Below are 19,878 nucleotides of genomic sequence, written 5' to 3' on the forward strand. Positions count from 1 at the left end.
CCAAGTGAGGCTGATATTGTTTGTCCCTGAGTTCCACGGTTCTGAAGTATTCATTTCAAATTCCCATCAAATCTTATATACAGTATAACCAGAGAAAGTGAAACAAGGTCATTTTAGTTATATTAATTCAGTGTTTATGAGTCAAAACATTGGAAGCCCGGTCTACAATTGCAGGAGCTATTAAACAAGGTCCCAGTGGCTAGTGGCAATTCCTGGACAGTGGGGGTGGAGATGGGGGTGGGGGGAACACAACCCGAACAAATCATTGCATTTAAATCCAGTTCTCTAATGATCCTTTTCACAAGAGAGTTTCTCCAAATGGGCCAAACAGGAGATTCAAACTGCAGGTATCACAGGTTATCCTCGCCAACTGTCAGCCTTCGGGCAGAACCTGGGGGAGCTACAGATGGTGGTGACTCAGCCAAACTCTGAAACCCATAGGCCCACCTGTCAACAGTGAAGGAGATCAACGTGGGCATGAACGTCCAGCCACTGAAACTGTCCTGCCCACCGGCTCCCACTTACACGGGAATTAGAAGTCTAGGAGGAAGTGAGACAGAGGCAAACAGGCGTCTCGCGCTCTCTTAAAAATAAAGAGCTTGGTGGTCGTTTATTTTCCGGGCGCCGCAGAGCCCCGGCGGAGTCCCCAGACACATAAGTCAACGTCACCACGGTCCCCGCCCCGCCTTCCCTCCTCCGCTCTGGAAGGTCCCGAGACCCGGCGGCTGAGCTTGGGACACTGCTGACCGCGGGAGCCCATTGGTCACCTGGGCAAAGAGGTGAGCTGCTCCGCCAATCCTTTCCTGGAGGGGGACGGACGGGACGGCCGAGCGACTAGGGGCTGGGCGTGGGAACGCAGCGAGTCCGCTGCAGGAGGCAGCTCCTGCGAGCGCAAGGGGAGGACGCCCTGGGGAGCGAGGGGCCATTAAAGCAAGCAGGAGCAAGTCACCTCTTCAGTGACTGACGCCAGGCAAAAGATGCACTCTGGGCAAAGATTAATTCAGTAGCTGGAGACCCGTATTGTGGGCATCTATGACAGATCTGTCCAAAAACAGAGAAACTCCTGGGACCTGGGGGGAAAAAATGGAGTGATATTAATAGTTATATTTCAATGACAACTTTAGGGAAAGGAAATTTTAAAACTTCCACTTTGTCTTTTGTTTCTGTAACAATTATAATAACAGGAATGTTTCTGTATTCTGGATTAATGTGGGCACACACGGGTTAGAATTCGCTGAAGCTGTGGACGCCCTCCAGGTCTCTCTCCAGAGTATCACTCCTGAGCGGCAAGCCGAAAAGCCTAAGCCATCTGCTCATTTTGGGGAGCAGAGAACTTGTCCTCCCTCAGTTTTGGATACAGTTTTCCACTTCCTGCTAAGATTTTCTGTCTCTGCCTGGGTCAGGAGAGGATTCAGAACCAGGAAAGAGCTCAGGTACTGTTAATTTCTATTTCGTTATATACATTTTCAGGTTTAAATTTGTGAGAATGCACTGTCCATATGTTCTTGTAGAGTTGTGATTCTTTTAAATAACTCTCATGTGGGCATAACCCAGAACTTCTGTTTTCTAGCTGAATGAGAGAATTACCTTTGTCTCATCATTTGTTCATTTGTTTTTTTGCTTAACTAATGATGGAAGGTGGAAATGCTGTCTCCAATCATATGTTTACTTGAAATTTTTGTAATTGGATGGTTATAATGACAAAAGTCATGTGATTAATCCTATATTAAATTTTAATTTGGACTAAATTCTGATGATAATTCCATTATCTTTATGTATATGAAGACTAGCAATTCTGCAACTCTTTTTAGCGTTGTTTATGGCTAAAGGATAGTTGCTGGTATAATCCCAAAGAAACCATTCTATTATCCTGAGGAATGTTGAGATTTATAAATTACGAAGGTCACTTTTCTTAGAAAAGCACAATAAAAATTTTATTGCAATCCGTGTATATTCTGAATTCCAAGAGAAAATTAGGTTTGGATCCCTCAGCTTGCCCCACACATGGGTAATAGAGATCATTTTTCCAAGAAGTTGAACATATTTCTTCCCTGATGATGCTCCCCGACTCCCATGGCAGACAAGAGGAGGTGAAGGAGGAGGAGGGGGAGGAGGAAGTGGAGGGGGGGAGGTGGAGGTGGAGGAGGGACCAAGGAAAGGTACAGAGGGACGTTCTAAGCAAAGCAAAAGCACCCAGCAGCATGTGTTCCAGGGGTCAGGGTGGCCCATTCCAGTGTAGGTGCAAGGCTCAAGTTCTCTCATCGAGTAAGTTACTGTGGCTTATGGTCATTACATGGCAGTGAAGTGTGCAATGTGTATTTTTTGGCAAGGACTAGAGGACATGTTTGAGATTTATTCACCCTTCCAGTGGAGTATTATAGCTCTTAAAAATGTTTTTGAAGAAGGTTTAATGAAGCAAAAAACAGACCTTATATATTCAATGAATAAAATGTGTTATAAATTTCGTTTGATCACATATACTCACACATACACACAGAAACATACACCGCCTATACAAGGCTGGAAGGAATACAGCAAAATATTAATGATTATATCTGGGTGGTGGGAATATGAGTAATTTTCTTCTACTTATTTACAGCTTCCAAACTTTCTATGATTAGTTTTATAATCAGTTTTTTAAAAGTTGGTCTAAAAGAACTAATGGATAAACAGGAAACTAAGCCTTCTGTTGGCATAATACCTTTGTTATGGTCTCCCTTTTTTCTTTCCTTGAATCTCTAAGTCATAGGGATTACTGCTTTTCACTAAGAAGTGAGAAGCTGTGAAGGAATTTTCACAACAATTAATATCCCACTTGAGCACAAGGCTATGTGAAGAGTAAGTTTTACCATACAAGTTGTGAATGAATGAAATTAGCTACTTATGACCTTTCAGAAAGCTCTCCCAGATTCCCAGTCTTAGTGTGTGTAGTTGGAACTTTGCTCAAACCATACCTATAACTCTGAGGTGTGATTCCCTCTCCCCCCCCCCCCCCCCAGAATGAAGGTGAAAGGCAGAGGAATCACCTGCTTGCTGGTCTCCTCCATGATGTGCCTGGTGGCCAGCCCTGGGGGCAAGGCCTGTCCTCGCCGCTGTGCCTGCTACATTCCTACAGAGGTGCACTGCACGTTTCGGTACCTGACCTCTGTCCCGGACAGCATCTCACCCGATGTGGAGCGCATTAATTTAGGGTGAGTGGGGGCCCTTGTCCCTTTCTCAAAGAGAGATCACACTGATGCTTTGTCTCCAAAATAGCAAAACAAAACTTGTGAATTTAGGAGATGAACCAAAATTGTTTTAACAGTGTTTCTCGTCTGAAATAAGCACAGGAAGATCTTAAGTTTGTACGGGAAAATAAGCAACATTTTCCTGGTAAACTTTTACTAGGAGAAAGTTCTAGAACCTGAAATCACTCTCCGTAGGATGGGAGGCCCAAGATTACAGAAGAACTTCATTCTGGCTATCTTTTTGCTGGAAAATAGCATCTGTTAAGAATTAGACAAGATAATAGGACACTGGAAGTGTCCTCCTATATATAAAAGATATATATGAAAAGTTGGTTAGATCCTTTAGTAAGGTCCTTGGACTTCTTTTCATGCAAAGTGACTTATTTAAAATTCTTTCACAAATGTAAACCTAATTAAATCTGCTAAAAGGTGACTATATGTTAAAGTTTCGTGAAAAACTGTGGTGTATGTGTGTGTGTATGCATATGCGGTCAGATTTAACATCATGCATTTGATAATAGTGAGCACCTACTATATGCCAGGGATACAACAATGAACAAGATGTATTATTCACTTCTAGAAGCTAGAGTGATATGGAGAAGACAGATGCACAATCAGTACAATTAGTAAGAACCATCAGAGTGCATACAAACTACCTTGGAACCATCACTAATGATAATAGCTAACACTGACTGGGCCCTTACCGTGATCTGGCACTGACCGAAGACTCTCCATGTATTCACTCAATCCTCAGAACACCTTTTAAGTCGCTTCTATTATTTGCATTTTATAGATGAAGAAATGGAGGCTTAGAAAGATTGCTGATTTTACCCAGGGTTGACCGACTACCAAGGCCTAAGTTCATAATCCTAGCCAAACTATTTGGCCAAACTCTTTGGTTAAGAGTCCAGGTTTCTTAACCACTACTTTATAGTGAGAAATTCTACCTGGAAAAGCAAGGGGTGGGGGCGGGCATGTCCTCAAAGAACAGGCTGGGCCTGACCAGGAGTCACAAGTAGAGAGAGGTCGAGTCAAGGGCATCCCAAGCTGAAGGAACAGTATATGCAGAAAGGGTCGAAAATGAGGAGGGATGTGCTTGTCCTGGGAAGGGGAATGTGGACAGTGTAACCGAGACTGCCAGGACCGGGGAGTGGGTGGACCTTCTGTGGCATCTGATGAATCTCAATATATATCAAGCGTTTGATTTTCTCCTTCGAGCACAGGTTATAAAAAGGGAGGTATTGAGGCACCTGAGTGGCTCAGTTGGTTAAGAGTCTGCCTTCGGCTCAGGTCACAATCCCGGGGTCCTGGGATCGAGCCCCGCATTGGGCTCCCTGCTCAGTGGGGAGCCTGCTTCTCCCTCTCCCTCTGCCCCCATCACATGCTCGCTCTCTCTCTTTCTCAAATAAATAAAATCTTTAAAAAAAAAATAAAAAGGGAGGTACAGGCTTTGTGTGTGGACGTGTGCGCGCGCACTGTTGCTTTGACATCTGAACCGCAGCTGACAGGCCTAGCTGATGCCTGACCTTTTAATTTCAGGTACAACAGCTTGGTTAGACTGACAGAAACGGATTTTTCTGGCCTGAACAAATTGGAGTTGCTAATGCTGCACAGCAACGGCATCCATACAATCCCGGCTAAGACCTTCTCAGACTTGCAGGCCTTGCTGGTAAGACCGGGGAGGGGAAGTGCAGGTTCAAGAGGCGAGATGTACCTTGAATGCTGACCATTCCAGTGGAACCCAAAAATCAACATTCTGTGTATGAGAGGGAGACCTCAAAGGAGGATGTCCAAGACTGAGTGCTCTTTAAATGCCAATAGTATGTGGAAATTAGAATAATAAGAAAATTCTGAGGCATTTCCTCAGATCTAGGCTAATAGGAAAAAAAAAAAAAATCAATACCCAGGGATTACTACACCTTTAAAATTTAATCCAGAAAGGCTACTTCTAGTCCTGTTCATCTGGGATTTGCTGTCTTAGACAGAAGTTAGCTTTCTCTACATAAATATACTTTTAAAATTTTTACTTGTTCAAAAAATTTTGAGAAGTTATGGGGACTTCTAAGAATACATCAAATATTACAAGAATTATCACTCCAGTAAGTGACAAAGTAAAGATAAAACACATCTAGGGATAAGAAAAGGGATCATGGGGAAATGTATATGGAAAGATCAGTATGTCTGATACATATGTAGGACTTAAAGATTTTGAGAAGCTAACTCACAATTGAAGATGCCTATCAAATTTTTTAAATATATGGAAAAAAAAGCTGTTCAGGAAAAGCACAACCATATGTGATTTATTCTTTAAAAAACATTTTTTATCACTGTGTATTTGACATACAATATTATACAAGTTTCAGGTGTACAATATAAGTGCTTCAACATTTATATACATTAGGAAGTGATTATGATAAATCTAGCTACCATCTGTCATGGTACAAAGTTGTTACAGTATTGTTAACTATATTCCCTATGCTGTACATCACATTCCTATGATTTATTTATTTTATAGCTGCAAGCTTGTAACTTTCAATCCCCTTACCCTATTTTCCCCACCCCACCCCCTCCCCGGCAAATACCAGAATGTTTTCTGTACCTATGAGTCTGTCTGTATCTTTTTTGTATTTTGGAATCCACAAATAAGTGAAATTTTATGGTGCTTGCCTTTCTCTGACTTACTTCATTTAGCATACTATCCTTTATTCTATCCATGTTATCACAAATGGCAAGATTTTATTCTTTTTTATGACCAAATAATATTTGTGTGTGTGTAGACACACATATACATATATACATATACATCTTCTTTATCTATCTGTTGATGGACACTTAGGTAGCTTCCATACCTTGGCTATTGTAAATAATGCCGCAGTAAACATAGGGGTGCATATATTTTTTTGAATTAGTGTCTTCATTTTGTCCGGATAAGTATGCAGAAGTGGAATTGCTGGATTGTATGGTAGTTCTAATTTTAATTTCTTGAGCCATCTCCATACTATTTTCCACAGTTGCTGCACTCTTTGTATTCCCACCAAGAGTGCACAAGAGCTCCCTACCTCTAACATCCTGACACCTGTTGTTTCCTGTGTTGTTAATTTTAGCCATTCTGACAGGTGTAAGGGGATCCCTCATTGTGGTTTGGCTTTGCATTTCCCTGATAATAAGTGATATTGAGCATCTTTTCAAGTGTCTGTTGGCCATCTGGATGTCTTCCCTAAAAGAGATCTGTCTGTTCATGTCTTCTGCCCATTTTTTAAATTGGATTATTTGTTTTTGGGGTGTTGAGTTTTATAAGTTCTTTGTATATTTTGGATACTAACACTTTATGGGATATGTCATTTGCAAATATCTTCTCCCATACCATAAATTTTGCCTTTTAGTTTTGTTGATGGTTTCTTCACTGTGCAGAAGCTTGTGTGTGTGTGTGTATGTGTGTGTGTGTGTGTGTAGTCCCAATTGTTCATTTTGATTTTTGTTTCCCTTGCCTCAGGGTACCTATCTACAAAAAAGCGCTAGGGCTGATGTCAGGGAAATGTCTGGCTGTGCTCTCTTCTAGGGTTTTTATGGTTTCAGGTCTCACATTTAGGTCTTTAATCCATTTTGAATTTATTTTTGTCTATTGTGTAGGAAAGTCATCCAGTTTCACTCTTTTGCATGTGGCTCTCCAGTTTTCCCAACACCATTTGTTGAAGAGATTATCCTTTTCCCACTGGATATTCTTTCATGCTTTGTTGAAGATTAATTGACCATATAACTGTGGGCTTATTTCCAGGTCTTCTACTCTGTTCCATTGATCTTTGTGTCTATTTTTTGTGCCAGTACCATACTGTTTTGATGGCTTATAGTTTTATAATATAACTTGAAGTCCAGAATTGCAATGCCTCCAGCTTTGCTTTCCTTTTTCAAGATTGCTTTCACTATTTGGGGTCTTTTGTGGTTCTACTCAAATTTTAGGATTGTTTGTTCTAACTCTGTGAAAAATGTTGATATGTTGATAGGGATTGCATTAAATGTGTAGATTGCTTTGGGCAGTGTGGTCATTCTAATAACATTTGTTCTTCCAAACCCTGAACATAAAATGTCATTCCACTTCTTTGTGTCCTTTTCCATTTCTTCATTAATGTATTATAATTTTCAGGTACAGGCCTTTCAGCTCTTTGGTTAGGCTTATTCCTAACTATCTTATTGTTTTTGGTGCAATTGTAAAAGGAATTGTTTTCTTAATTTCTCTTCTGCTTCATTATGGGTGTATAGTAATGCAACAGATTCCTGTATATTGATTTTATATCCTGTGATTTGACTGAATTATCAGTTTTAACAATTTTTTGGTGGAGTCTTTCAGGTTTTCTATATATAGAATTATGTCATCTGCAAATAGTGAATGTTTCATTTCACCTTACCAGTTTGGATGCCTTTTATTTCTTTTTGTTGTCTGACTGCTGTGGCTAGGACTTCCAATACTGTGTTGTATAAAAGTGTTGAGACTGGACATCCATGTCTTGTTCCTGACCTTAGGGGAAGGGCTGTCCATTTTTCCCCACTGAGGATAATGTTGGCTGTGGGTTTTTCATATATGGCCTTATGTTAAAGTATGTTCCCTCCAAACCTACTTTGTAGAGGGTTTTTATCATGAATGGATGTTGTACTTTGTCAAATGTTTTTTCTGCATCTATTGAAATGATCATATAGTCTTATCCTTTCTCTTATTGATGTGATGTGATGTTGATTGATTTGCAAATATTGAACCACTCTTGCAACCCAGGAATAAATCCCACTGGATCAGGGTGAATGATTTTTTTAATGTATTGTTGGATTTGGTTTGCTAGTATTTTGTTGAGGATTTTTGCATCTATGTTCATCAGAGATATTGGCCTGTAGTTCTCTTTTTTTCTGGTGTCTTTATCTGGTGTTAGTATCAGGGTAATGCTGGCCTCATAGAATGAATTTGGAAGTTTTCCTACTTTTTCTGTTTTTTGGAGTAGTTTGAAAACAGTAGGTATTAACCCTTTGTTAAATGTTTGGTAGAATTCACCTGTGAAGCCCTCTATCTGGCCCTGGACTTTTGTTTGTTAGGAGCTTTTGGACTATTCATTCAATTTCTTGCTGGTTATTGGTCTGTTCAAGTTTTCTGTGTCTTCCTATTTCAGTTTTGGTAGGTTTTATGTTTCTGGGAATTGATCCATTTCTTCTGGGTTGTCTAATTTATTGGCATATAGTTTTTCATAATATTCTAATTGTATTTCTGTGGTATTGGTGGTTATTTCTCCTCTCTCATCTGTTATTTTATTTATTTGGGTCCTTTCTCTTTTCTTTTTGATAAGTCTGTCTAGAGGTTTATCAATTTTATTGATTTTTTTCATAGAACCAACTTCTGGTTTCGTTGTATCTGTTCTATTGTTTTTTTAGTTCCTTTATCATTTATTTCCGCTCTAATCTTTGTTATTTTCTTTTTTTCTGCTGGTTTTGGGTTTTGTTTTTTTCTGTAGCTCCTTTAGGTGTAAGATTAGGTTGTTTATATGAGATTTTTCTTCTTGAGTTATGCCTGTATTGCTATAAACTTCCCTCTTAGAACTGTGTTTGCTGCATCCCAAAGGTTTTAGACCATTGTGTTTACATTTTCATTTGTTTCTATGTACTTTTTTATTCCTTGATTTCCTGACCCATTCATTGTTTAGTAGCATGTTATTTGACCTCCATGTATTTGTGCTCATTCCAGACTTTTTCTTGTGGTTGACCTCTAGATTCATAGTGTTGTGGTCAGAAAAGGTACATGGTATGACTTCAGTCTTTTTGTATTTGTTGAGGCTGGTTTTGTGGCTTAATATGTATCCTGTTTTAGAGAATGTTTCATGTGCACTTGAAAATGTGTATTCTGCTGTTTAAGGAGGGAATGTTCTAAATATATCTGTTAAATCCATCTGGTCCGGTCTGTCATTCAAAGCCATTGTTTCCTTGTTTATTTTCTGTTTAGATGATCTGTCCATTGATGTAAGTGGGGTGTTAAAGTCCCCAACTATTACTGTATTATTTTAGATTAGTTCTGTCATTTGTTATTAACTGTTTTATGTATTTGGGTGCTCCCATGTTGGCTGCATAAATATTTACAATTGTTATGTCCTTGTTGGATTGTTGCCATTATTATTATATAGTGCCCTTTGTTGTCTCTTGTTACAGTCTTTGTTTTAAAGCCTATTTTACCTGATATAAGTATTGCTACTCCAGCTTTCTTTTGACATCCATTTGCATAATAAATGGTTCTCCATCCCCTCACTTGCAATCTGCAGCTGTCTTTAGGTCTAAAATGAGTCTCTTGTAAGCAGCATGTACTGGGTCTTTTTTTTTTTTTTTTTAATCCATCTGTCACCCTGCATCTTTGATTGGAGTGTTTGGTCCATTTAAATTCAAAGTAATTATTGAGAGATAAATACTTATTGCCATTTGATTACTTGTTATGTAGTTGTTTCTGAAGATTTTCTCTGATCCCTTCTTTCATGGTTTGCTGGTTTTCTTTAGTGAGATTTTTGGATTTCTTTCTATTGATTCTTTGCATATGTATTAGTGGTATTTTGATTTGTGGTTACCATTAGATTTGTACATAATATCTTCTACATATAGTAGTCTGTATTAAGTTGATGGTCTTTTAAGTCTGAACCCATTCTTTACTCCTCTGGTCCCCATGTTTTAGGTATATGGTATCATATTTTATATCATTTTATTGTGTGAGTTCTTCGACTGGTTTTTTATATAAATATTCATTTTTACTGCTTTTTTGTTTTCTACCTTCATACTGTCATTTTTGGTCTTTTCTTTCCACTCAAAGAGTTCCCTTTAATATTTCTTGCAAAACTGCTTTGATGGTCATGAACTTCTTTAGTTTTGGGGGGAAACTATTTCTCCTTCTATTATAAATGCTAGCCTTGCTGGACAGAGGTTTTTCCCATTCACCAATTTGAATATATGCCACTTCTTTCTGGCTTGGGAAGTTTCTGCTGAAAAATCTGCTGACAGCCTATGTTGGGGGGGGGGGTTCCTTTGTATGTAACTGTTTTCCTTTGTCTTGCTACTTTTAAATTTTTTTCTTTATCACTGTATTTTGCCATTTTAATTAAAGTACATCTTGGTGTGGATCTGTTATTGTTGATTTTGTTGGGGGTTCTCTGTGCCTCCTAGATCTGGATATCTGTTTCCTTCCTGAGATTAGGGAAGTTTTCAGCTATTATTTCTTCAAATAAATTCTCTGCCCCAATTTCTCTATTCTTCCTCTGGGACTCCTATAATAAAAATGTTATTACATTTGATGGAGTCACTGAGTTCCCTAAGTCTATTTTTGTTCTGCATAATTCTTGTTTCTCTCTTTTGTTTAGTTTGATTACTTCCCATTACTCTGTCTTCTAGGTCATTAATATGTTCCTCTGCTTCTTCCTGTGTGCTGTTCATTACATCAACTGTGTTTCTCATTTTGTTTATTGAGCCCTTTATCTGTGCTATGTTATTCCTTATCTCTGTGTTAATGGTGTCACTGATGTCCTCTATTCTTTTCTCCAGTCCAGTGAGAATCCTTATGATCATTGCTTTAAATTCTCCATCAGGCATGTTACTTATATCTGTTTTACTTAGAACTCTGGCAGTGGCCTTGTCCTGTTTTTTCATTTGTGGCAAATTCCTTTGTCTTCTCATTTTGTCTAAGTCTCTGTGCCTGTTTCTCTGTGTTAGGAAAGTCAGCTATGTCTCCTGTTATTGAGGGTAATGGCTTTATGAAGAAGAGTTCCTGTAGTGCCCTGCAGTGTAGTGCCTCCTGTTCCCCAGGGCGTGGAGCCTCCAGGAGTATCTCCAGTGTGTGCTGCATGAGCTCTGCTATTGTGTCATGGCTGCTTTATCCTTCGGGCCAGTTGTCTGCAGAGGCTCTGTCTGTTGTTGGCAGTGTTTGGTCCCTGGCCTAAATGTGGTGTGTTTTAACTAAGCGTGCTCTGGTTTGCTTGTGAAATGAGACCTGTTGCCCCTGCCACCAGAACTGAAGCTACACAAAACTCTCAGGTCAAGAGACATGGGGTTGGCAGGGGTTTGAGCTGGTCTTCTGAGGGAGGCAGCCCACTGCCCTGGGACTGAGGCAAACTTGACTGGGAAGGGCAGTTCTTCTGGAGCTCAGGCAGGTGGGGCTTGGTGTAAGCAAGTTAGGTAGTGAGTACTGGTGCTGCATTGGTTCCCCTGGGTGGCCCTGTGCTTATGCTGAGGTGCAGGGGAGGGAAATAGAGCCTTCCAGTTTCTTTGTTCCTGGAGGAGTCTCTCTGTGAACACTGCACCTCTGGGACATAAACCTCTAGTTGCACCCCAGGCACTCTTCAGATCCACAGTATATGTCTGTGGGCTGTTTGCCCTTGCTTCTTTCCAAGTAAAGCCTCAATGCCTTCCAATCTCTCCCAGAACTGAGCACACCAACCCTTAAAACTCCAGGTTTAAAGCCCTGCTAGTTGCAAGAACTCACAAAATTCGGGCCCTCTCACTTTCCAGGCCAGTTGCTATGGGCATTCATTTTCCCCATGCAGTCCCCTGTTGGTCTGTCTTCTGCCCTTCTCCATGACTGCAGCTCCCCACCACAGCAGCCACAATCCATACCTCTCCCAAGCTGCATCTCTGTACTTTCTATCTTCTTCGATGTGGCCTCTTCTCTACCTTCAGGTATGGAGTTTGTTCTGCCAGTCTTCAGATAGATTTCTGAGGGTTTTAGGATGATTTGATAGTTATCTAGTTGTATTTGTGGGATGAGAAGAGCCTAGGGTCCTCCTACTCCGCTGCCATCTCCCCCTTACACCTGAATGAATTTAAAAATTTTAAGAGGATCTTATATACCAGGGAGATTATAACTATAAGCAAAATAATTTCCAATGTGTAGAGGGCACTTCAGAGCCATGGTCCACAAGACTCATATGAATCAAAATCAAATAGGTCAAATAAAAACCCCCGTTGAAGGAGTTACCTTTTTAAGCCAAATCTTCTGTTAGTGATTTTATGTAATTGAGTTTCAACTTCCCCCAGAAGTGTTAATTCAGGTGCAGCAGGTTGTGTTGACCATAGGACAGATATATCCTTGCTCAGCTAAAAGATAGTCAAGGGCTATCCTATTATCAAGAACTATGTTGGCCAGAGAGCCTAAGAATCTTTGTTGGGCAGCTCTTGTCTTAGCAATGGAATCTGCAGTATCTTCGCGAGTTAAGAAGTTCCTGATCATATCTTTATTTATTTTCACTCCTAACTAGGGAATTATGGCCCTGCCAAAGAAAGCAATTCCTGAATTATGAATGCCTCCTCATAGGTCTTTTCTAACTCAGTGATGTAAATACAGGAGAGTTAACTAATGAAGTATCTTAGTTGTCTATGGAAAGTTAAGGGCACAGTTAGATAACCTAGAAGGCATTGCCCAGCTTGTGTGCCAGCCATCTAGACATTCGTAGGTCCAAGAAGAATTATAACCATCACAGAAAAAGATAAATCCTGTTGGCACACAGACCATTACCATTAGGGAGGTACTATTAATGGATTTGTTCACAGGGACTGCTGCATTTGCTGGTTCAAGCCAAGAGTCAGTCAGGTTTTCAATGCATATAAGAAGAGAATCCCTAAACCTGAGAGTGTTGTTCTAAATGTCTTGCAAAGATGGGTGCTGCTGGTAAGTTCTCTTGGTGAGAACAGATATGATCTAGATAATCATGGGAATATGGGGGTGCAAACATATTAAGATTTACATAGGTATTTGTGTTTAGATAGGTAAGTACAGTCATTATTGGAGAAAGGTAAAAAGGCACTGGATATTCTGGCCATGAAAGTTGAACTTGGTAAGAGATTTCTAAGGATGTGGGAGGGGCTGATTGTAGTCTGCAATGATATTGAGAATAGAAGAGGAATTACTTATAAGGAGTACCAGGAGATCTCTAGCATCAAGGATAGATAAAAAGCTTTGACAAATCCAGCAGTCTGAAAGGTTACTGCCCTTAGCAATGGCCTGGGAGATATGGATGATGGCATTATCTTTCCAGACCAATGCCAGAGTAAAGACAAGGAAAAGAAGGAGGTTTTCTTGTTTAAAGTATGAAATTTTGATCTGTCATTTTGGGCAGAAGCCATCTACCTCAATGTCAGCTACCTCTCTTCCTTATCAATTTGATTCAGAAGTCTCCAGCATCTATACAGGAACAGATGTCAGGTGGAGCTCTCTTCAGCTGTGAGTATCGTATCCAATCCTTTGTAGTTTTGCAGCAATGCCAGGTTAGAAGCACTTGGTAAGGTCCCTTTCAATGGAGCTTGAGGACTATCTTCTGATAATGTTTCCAAAATACCTAATCACGACTCCAGATTGTGACTAATAGGGACCTTCCGATTGACATCTGGGAAGGTTTTTTTAACCTGTTGATGATAGGCTTAAGCATAAGACATTAGAGATTTACAGTGGCTGGACATACCAGCACAAGATGACAATTAGCAGAAAGTTTATGCCAATAGGCACTGGTCTGCTGGTGACTCTCTTGTGTGGAATGGGTTTGTTTCTTAAAGGGAATATTGCAAATGGTCAGCAAGACAAAAGGCAATACCTTAGGTCAAAGAAGTCCAGTGACTTCAGCAGGTTTAGAGATTTTTAAGTTTGAGGATCATTAGTTCTTTCTGATGCCTGATGACTGAGGGTGATAAGAGCAATGATAATTCCAAGAAGTTTGCAAGGCTTTTGTTAAGGCTCATGATGTGCCTGGTGAAGTCAGTGCCTTGATCACTGGGGATTAGGGAAGGTACACCAATGAGAAACACATTGTCTAATAGTTTATTTGCTACTGTGAGGGCATCAGCCTTGTGGCAACGGAAAGCTTCAATCCATCCAGAAAACACACACATAAAATAACAAGAACATATTGATAACTCATACTAAGTGGCAGTTGAATGAAGTCCAGCTGCAGGTGTTCAGAGTGTCCAGAAGGAAGACTGAAGACTCTGGGAACAACAAGTTTATCCAGGATTATGAATTTAACAGGTCAGACATTGGTAGACTATCTTTGCAATTTTTTTTTAAATTTTATTTATTTGACAGCACAAGCAGGGGGAGCAGCAAGCAGAGGGAGAGGGAGAAGCAGACTCCCCACTGATCAGGAAGCCCGATACAGGGCTCGATTCCAAGACCCTGAGATAATGACCTGAGCTGAAGGCAGACATTAACCAGCTGAGCCACCTAGGAGCCGCTGCAATTTTTTTTTTTTTTTTAAGTAAGCTCCATGCCCAGCATGGACCCCAGTTCAGGGTTTGAACTCAAGACCCTGTGATCAAGACCTAGCTAAGATCAAGAGTCATACGCTTAACCGACTGAACCACCCAGGTGCTCCTGTCTTTACAACTTTATAGAAGTCTCTCCATCAATATCTATTCATAATTGAAGTCATTTTAAATGCACTACCATGGGTTAAGGAATGCAAAACACATGAAAAATGGGGTTTGTCAGGGAGCCAGGAAGAACTATCTTGGGTTCTTCCAGGAAGAACCATCTTCGGTTTCCCATGGGCCCAACTATTCACTTAATTTACAGCCTTTGTTTACCCATCTTAATTTCTCTGATTTGGAAGCAGACTGTTGCCATGTTACAAGGACATGAGGATGGCAAAAGTCTGGTAATGAGGGGCCATTTACTGCAGCAGCAGAAAGGATTCCATCTATGTGTCATAATTTTACAAATACAATAGAGAAGGATTAGTATTACTTATTTGACAATGCTTCCCATGTAATTTACGAATCAAATAAGTCTAATTAGTTTAACAAATCCTTTGGAATATTCCAGGTCAATAAGACCTCATTTAGAATTTGATAATTAGGGGCACCTGGGTGGCTCAGTTAAGGTTAAGTGTCTGCCTTCAGCTCTGGTCATGATCCCAGGGTCCTGGGATCGAGCCCCGTGTTGGGCTCCCTGCTCAGCTGGGAGCCTGCTTTTCCCTCTCCCTCTGCTCCCCTGCTCCTGCTCTCTTGCTCAACCTCTATCTCAAATAAATTTTAAAAAATCTTAAAATATATATATAAATTATATATATGATATATAATATATATCATATATAAATTATATATTATATATCATATATAAAATTATATATATTATAACCATATATATATCATTTTAAAGCACTTGCCTAAATAAAATCACAGACCATTATGAAATTTCACCTTTTAAGTATGAAGAAACTTTTACAATCTGTTATCAAAAGCAGACCAAAACCCCAAGAAAACTGTTCTTTTAACAGTGAGAAAATCAAATTCTAATTTTGTACCAACTTACTTTTAATATTAAAACTCATTTTTAAGTTCCTTTTAATTTAGCGAGCTTATTTATACATTAAAATTCATTTTCAAAGATTCTTTTTCCACAAACCTTCTACAACTCTTTTCTACATTCCAATTTTGCTTTGTTTTTCTTTTTTAAATGATTAGCCTCAAATTAGGACAAAATTACTTTCTTTTCCCTCAATATCAACAAAATGTATTACATTCTTTATACCTTATCTTAGCAAAAATATATCCTATTTTCCTGGCATATGAAGATGTTTCCCTTATTATTTCTATGAGCTTTATTTACATATACTATTTAGAATTCTTAACCCTTGGAAACCTTAATTTCTAGTGAAAAATAAGTAAGCAATTGTGAACTGTTTGTTATACTAACATTCCTTAAATTTGCAAATTTATGAATACATTGTATAATTCCTAGAAACATATACCTTATGCAGTTTTCCAATAGAGCACTAACATCCAAATATCTTAATTTTTCCATAACAAGAAGCCAAAAGTAGATAAACCTATGTTTAGTAGTTATTGTTTCATTTTTTTAATCTTATCAGGAAATGATCTAGATATTCAGTGAGTTCACCTTCACTCATCACTTAGCAAAACTTTAAGTTTTCAAGGTACCAAGAAGATTTGGAAAACTTTTAAAACTTTTTGTCTATTCAATCTATTTGTACTTGACAGTTATATCTAGATTACCCATGAAAGCTTCATGAGACATCAAAGAAAATCAACTATCATTCTAAGTAATTTTTGCTGACAAATTGCAACAGATGTAACATGAATTAAGTAAATTTGGCAGAATAGAAGTGGATTATCTGTATTATATTCAAAGTTTGATAACTATAAAGACATGCCCGTTTTAATTAAACCAACAAACTTAAACTTGCTAAAGATCTTCCCAGATCAAGTGAATTTGAAAAACATTTTAGTTTGTTTCTATTATATTTGACAATTTAATTCATATAAGCATTTAATTTTCTTTAAGCCAATTCAATAGAGCTCTTGTACACATTAATTTTAGCAATACCATCTGGAGGTAGAAAATACCATATATCTACAACACACATATATGACACACATGAACATAGAAACAGATGTAGAGAACTTATACCTTCTGTTTTTAAATTACTGCCATGAAATAGGTACAAAACTCATTTATTATAAAAGTTGAATCTAAATTTGTTTCTCTGGTAGATGGAATAAATTAAGCTTACTTGACAATAAAGTTATTAAATCTTTTCAAATACCTATTCCGGTGTCAGCTGGGACAAATAGTAAATATTTCTGGCAGTATTAAATTCCTGAGGTATTGTCAAAGATGGTGAAAAGATACTATTATCACAAGATCTAGAGTCTCTCCCAAAGATAGGCAAAGAAAGAACTAACAACCTATGTTTCCCAGGCAATCAGAAAGCCAAGCCAAGCTCCTAGGATATAAAAAAAAAAAAGACAAGAAGGCAATAGTTATTCCTAGAAGAAAGGATCAATAACCAGTTGGTCTGGATTTGGAAAGGATGCGCCAATGTGAAATTTTATTTGTTTCTCTTGACTGGGCTCAGGAAATAATCGATTTACAAAAACTCTTGAGAATCCTCTCTAGGTTTAAGACATTCTTTAACTATGGCCTTTGACCAAGGAGTGAAAGATAATCTGAAGAGGATTGACTATATCCTTGGATGGTCTTATTTTAAAAAGGTAACTGTTTAATAGTCTCTTCAGAATGGATGTCAGTCTTACAGTCTTTAAGGTAATTTTCTCTCTCTTTTTTTTTTAAGACTTGAGAGAGAGAGAGAGAGAGAGAGAGAGAGAGAGAGACAGAGTGAGTGGGGGCGGGGGGCGAGGGAGAGGGAGAAGCAGACTCCCCACTGAGCAGGGAACCAGATGGCTGGGCTCGATCCTAGGACCCTAAGATCATGACCAGAGCTGAAGGCAGACACTTAACTAATTCAGCCACCCAGGTGCCCCTCTCTTTAATTTTTCATTAATCCTTTGCAATGAATCTTTCAATGAATCTGCAATTCAAAATTTTGGAATTTTGAAATTTTTGGAGGCTTCTGAATCCCAATTGAAATAGGTATCCCTTTCTGTTTCATTTGGGAACCCTTGCTTCCAAGGGCACTTCTTAAATGACACATAATTGGAACATTCCCCATAATGACCATTGTATTTTAGGTTATTAATTCCCTTGAGGGTTGACAGAAGCTTGGTTGGACCCTAGCCACAAATGGAGTTAACCCACATTTCTGTCTGGCCTTATTTTGGGGCCACCAACCTGATGGTTACCAAACCAAGGTCCTCAGGACACAAAACAATCTTAGTAAAATTTTGCTGTTTTTTCTAGATATCTGCAACTTCTGAGGCTATAGTTCCTAGACATAAAATAACCAGGTGTACCGGAAGGTGGCCCACTTAAGAGTTTAAGGATGTCATTAGCTAAGGCTTTGAGTTTCTCGGAGCCAAACTAATGCCTGAAAGGAATATTTTGACATAATTGTAAATGAGACTATTTCTTTAATTTCTCTTTCTGCTATTTCCTTATTAGTGTATACAAATGCAATAGATTTCTGTGTTTTATGTTTGGATCCTGCAGTTTTCCTAAACTCATTTATTCTAATAGTTTTTTGATGAACCTTCCAGTTTTCTATATGAAGTATCATGTCATCTGCAAATGGAGAGTTTTACTTATTCTTTTCCAATTTGGATCATTTCTATTCCTTTCTCCCGTCTGATTGCTATGCCTAGAGCTTCAAGTACTATGTTGAATAAAAAATGGTAAGGATGCATATAGCTTGGATTGTTGCTGATTTTAAAGGAAAAACTTTCAGCTTTCTACCATTGAGTATGATGTTAGCTGTGGGTTTGTCGTATGGCCTTTGTTATGCTTCAATATGTTTCCTTTATAACCACTTTGTTGAGGGCTTTTATTATAAATAGCTGTTTGATTTTATCAAATACTTTTTTTTGCATCTATTAAGATGGTCATATGATTTTTATCATTTCTGTTAATGTGGCATATCATGTTGATTTGCGGATGTTGAATTATCCTTGCATCCCTGGAATAAATCCCAGTTGATCATGGTGTAGGAGTCTTTTAATGTCATGTTGAATTCACTTTGCTAATATTTTATTGAGGATTTTTGCATCTATGCTTATCAGTGATATTGGCCTGTAATTTTATTTCTTATAATGTTCTTGTCTGGTTTTGGTACCAGGGTAATACTAGCCTTATAAAATGAATTTGTAGGCATTTCTCCTGGCCTTTGGTTCATAGTTTTTTGATTACTGATTCATTTTCATTACCGGTAATCTGTCTGTTCAGGTTTCCTATTTCTTTCTGATTAAGTTTTGGAAGATTGTTTCTAGGAATTAATTCATTTCTTCTAATTTGTCCCATTTATTGGCATAAAACTTTTTGTAGTTGTTTAATGACCTTTTGTAATCTGTGGTTGTAACTTCTCTTTAACTTGTGATTTTATTTACGTGGGCCTTTTTCCTTGGTGAGTCTGGCAGAAGTTTTATCAATTTTGTTCATCTTTTTAAAAAAATCAGCTCTTAATTACATTGGTTTTGGTTTTGTTTTTTGGTCTCCATCTCATTTATTTCTACTCTGACCTTTATTATTTTCTTTATTCTTCTAACTTTAGATTTTGCTCTTTTCCTAGCATCTTTAGGTGTAAAGTTAAATTGTTTATTTGATAAGTTTGTTTGTTTCTTCTGATGGGCCTGTATCATTATAAACTTTCCTTTAGAATTCCTTCTGCTGTGTCACAAAGATTTTGGAACATCGTTTTTTTATTTTTGTCTCCAGGTATTTTTTTATTTCCTCTTTGATTTCTTCATTGACTCATTGGTTATTTACTAACATGTTGTTTAGCTTCCAGGTGTTTTTCTTTCCATTTTTCTTCTCATTGATTTCTAGTTTTACACCATTATGGTCAGAGAAGATGGCTGATATGATTTCCATCTTCTTAAATTTATTGAGACTTGTTTTATGGCCTAACATGTGCTCTATCTTGGAGAGTGTTCCATGTGCACTTGAAAACAATGTGTAGTCTATTGTTTTCAGATGGAATGTTCTGTACATATCTGATCGATCAGTCTGGTCTAATGTGTCATTCAAACCACTTCTTCCTTTTTGATGTTCTGTCTGGATTATCTATCCATTGGTATAAGTGGGTGTTAAAGTCCCCTACTATTATTGTATTAGTGTTAATTTCTTCCTTTATGTCTATTAATATATTATACATAAATGCTTTATGTATTTAGGTGCCCCTGTTTTTAGTGCATATTTACAATTGTTATATCCTCCTGTTGGATTCGTCCCTTTATCATTATGTTATGA

At 38.3% G+C, this 19,878-nt stretch overlaps 1 protein-coding gene across 1 annotated transcript in view; it reads left to right on the forward strand.

Annotated features, from left to right (window-relative positions):
* The first annotated feature begins 203 nt into the window (after positions 1 to 203).
* The window catches only part of IGSF10 (immunoglobulin superfamily member 10), a 65,230-nt gene continuing 45,555 nt past the window's right edge, over positions 204 to 19,878 (forward strand). Inside the window, exons 1-3 of the mRNA XM_045903544.3 lie at positions 204 to 1,433; positions 3,000 to 3,191; positions 4,767 to 4,896. Coding sequence (XP_045759500.2) covers positions 3,001 to 3,191; positions 4,767 to 4,896 — 321 coding nt within the window. The 5' untranslated portion in view covers positions 204 to 1,433; position 3,000. The remainder of the gene's footprint in view (positions 1,434 to 2,999; positions 3,192 to 4,766; positions 4,897 to 19,878) is intronic.

The sequence above is a fragment of the Mirounga angustirostris genome, unplaced genomic scaffold, assembly GCF_029215605.1.
Source record: "Mirounga angustirostris isolate CCGP_5_RB_7025 unplaced genomic scaffold, mMirAng1.0.hap1 SCAF_1, whole genome shotgun sequence".
Classification (NCBI taxonomy): domain Eukaryota; kingdom Metazoa; phylum Chordata; class Mammalia; order Carnivora; family Phocidae; genus Mirounga; species Mirounga angustirostris.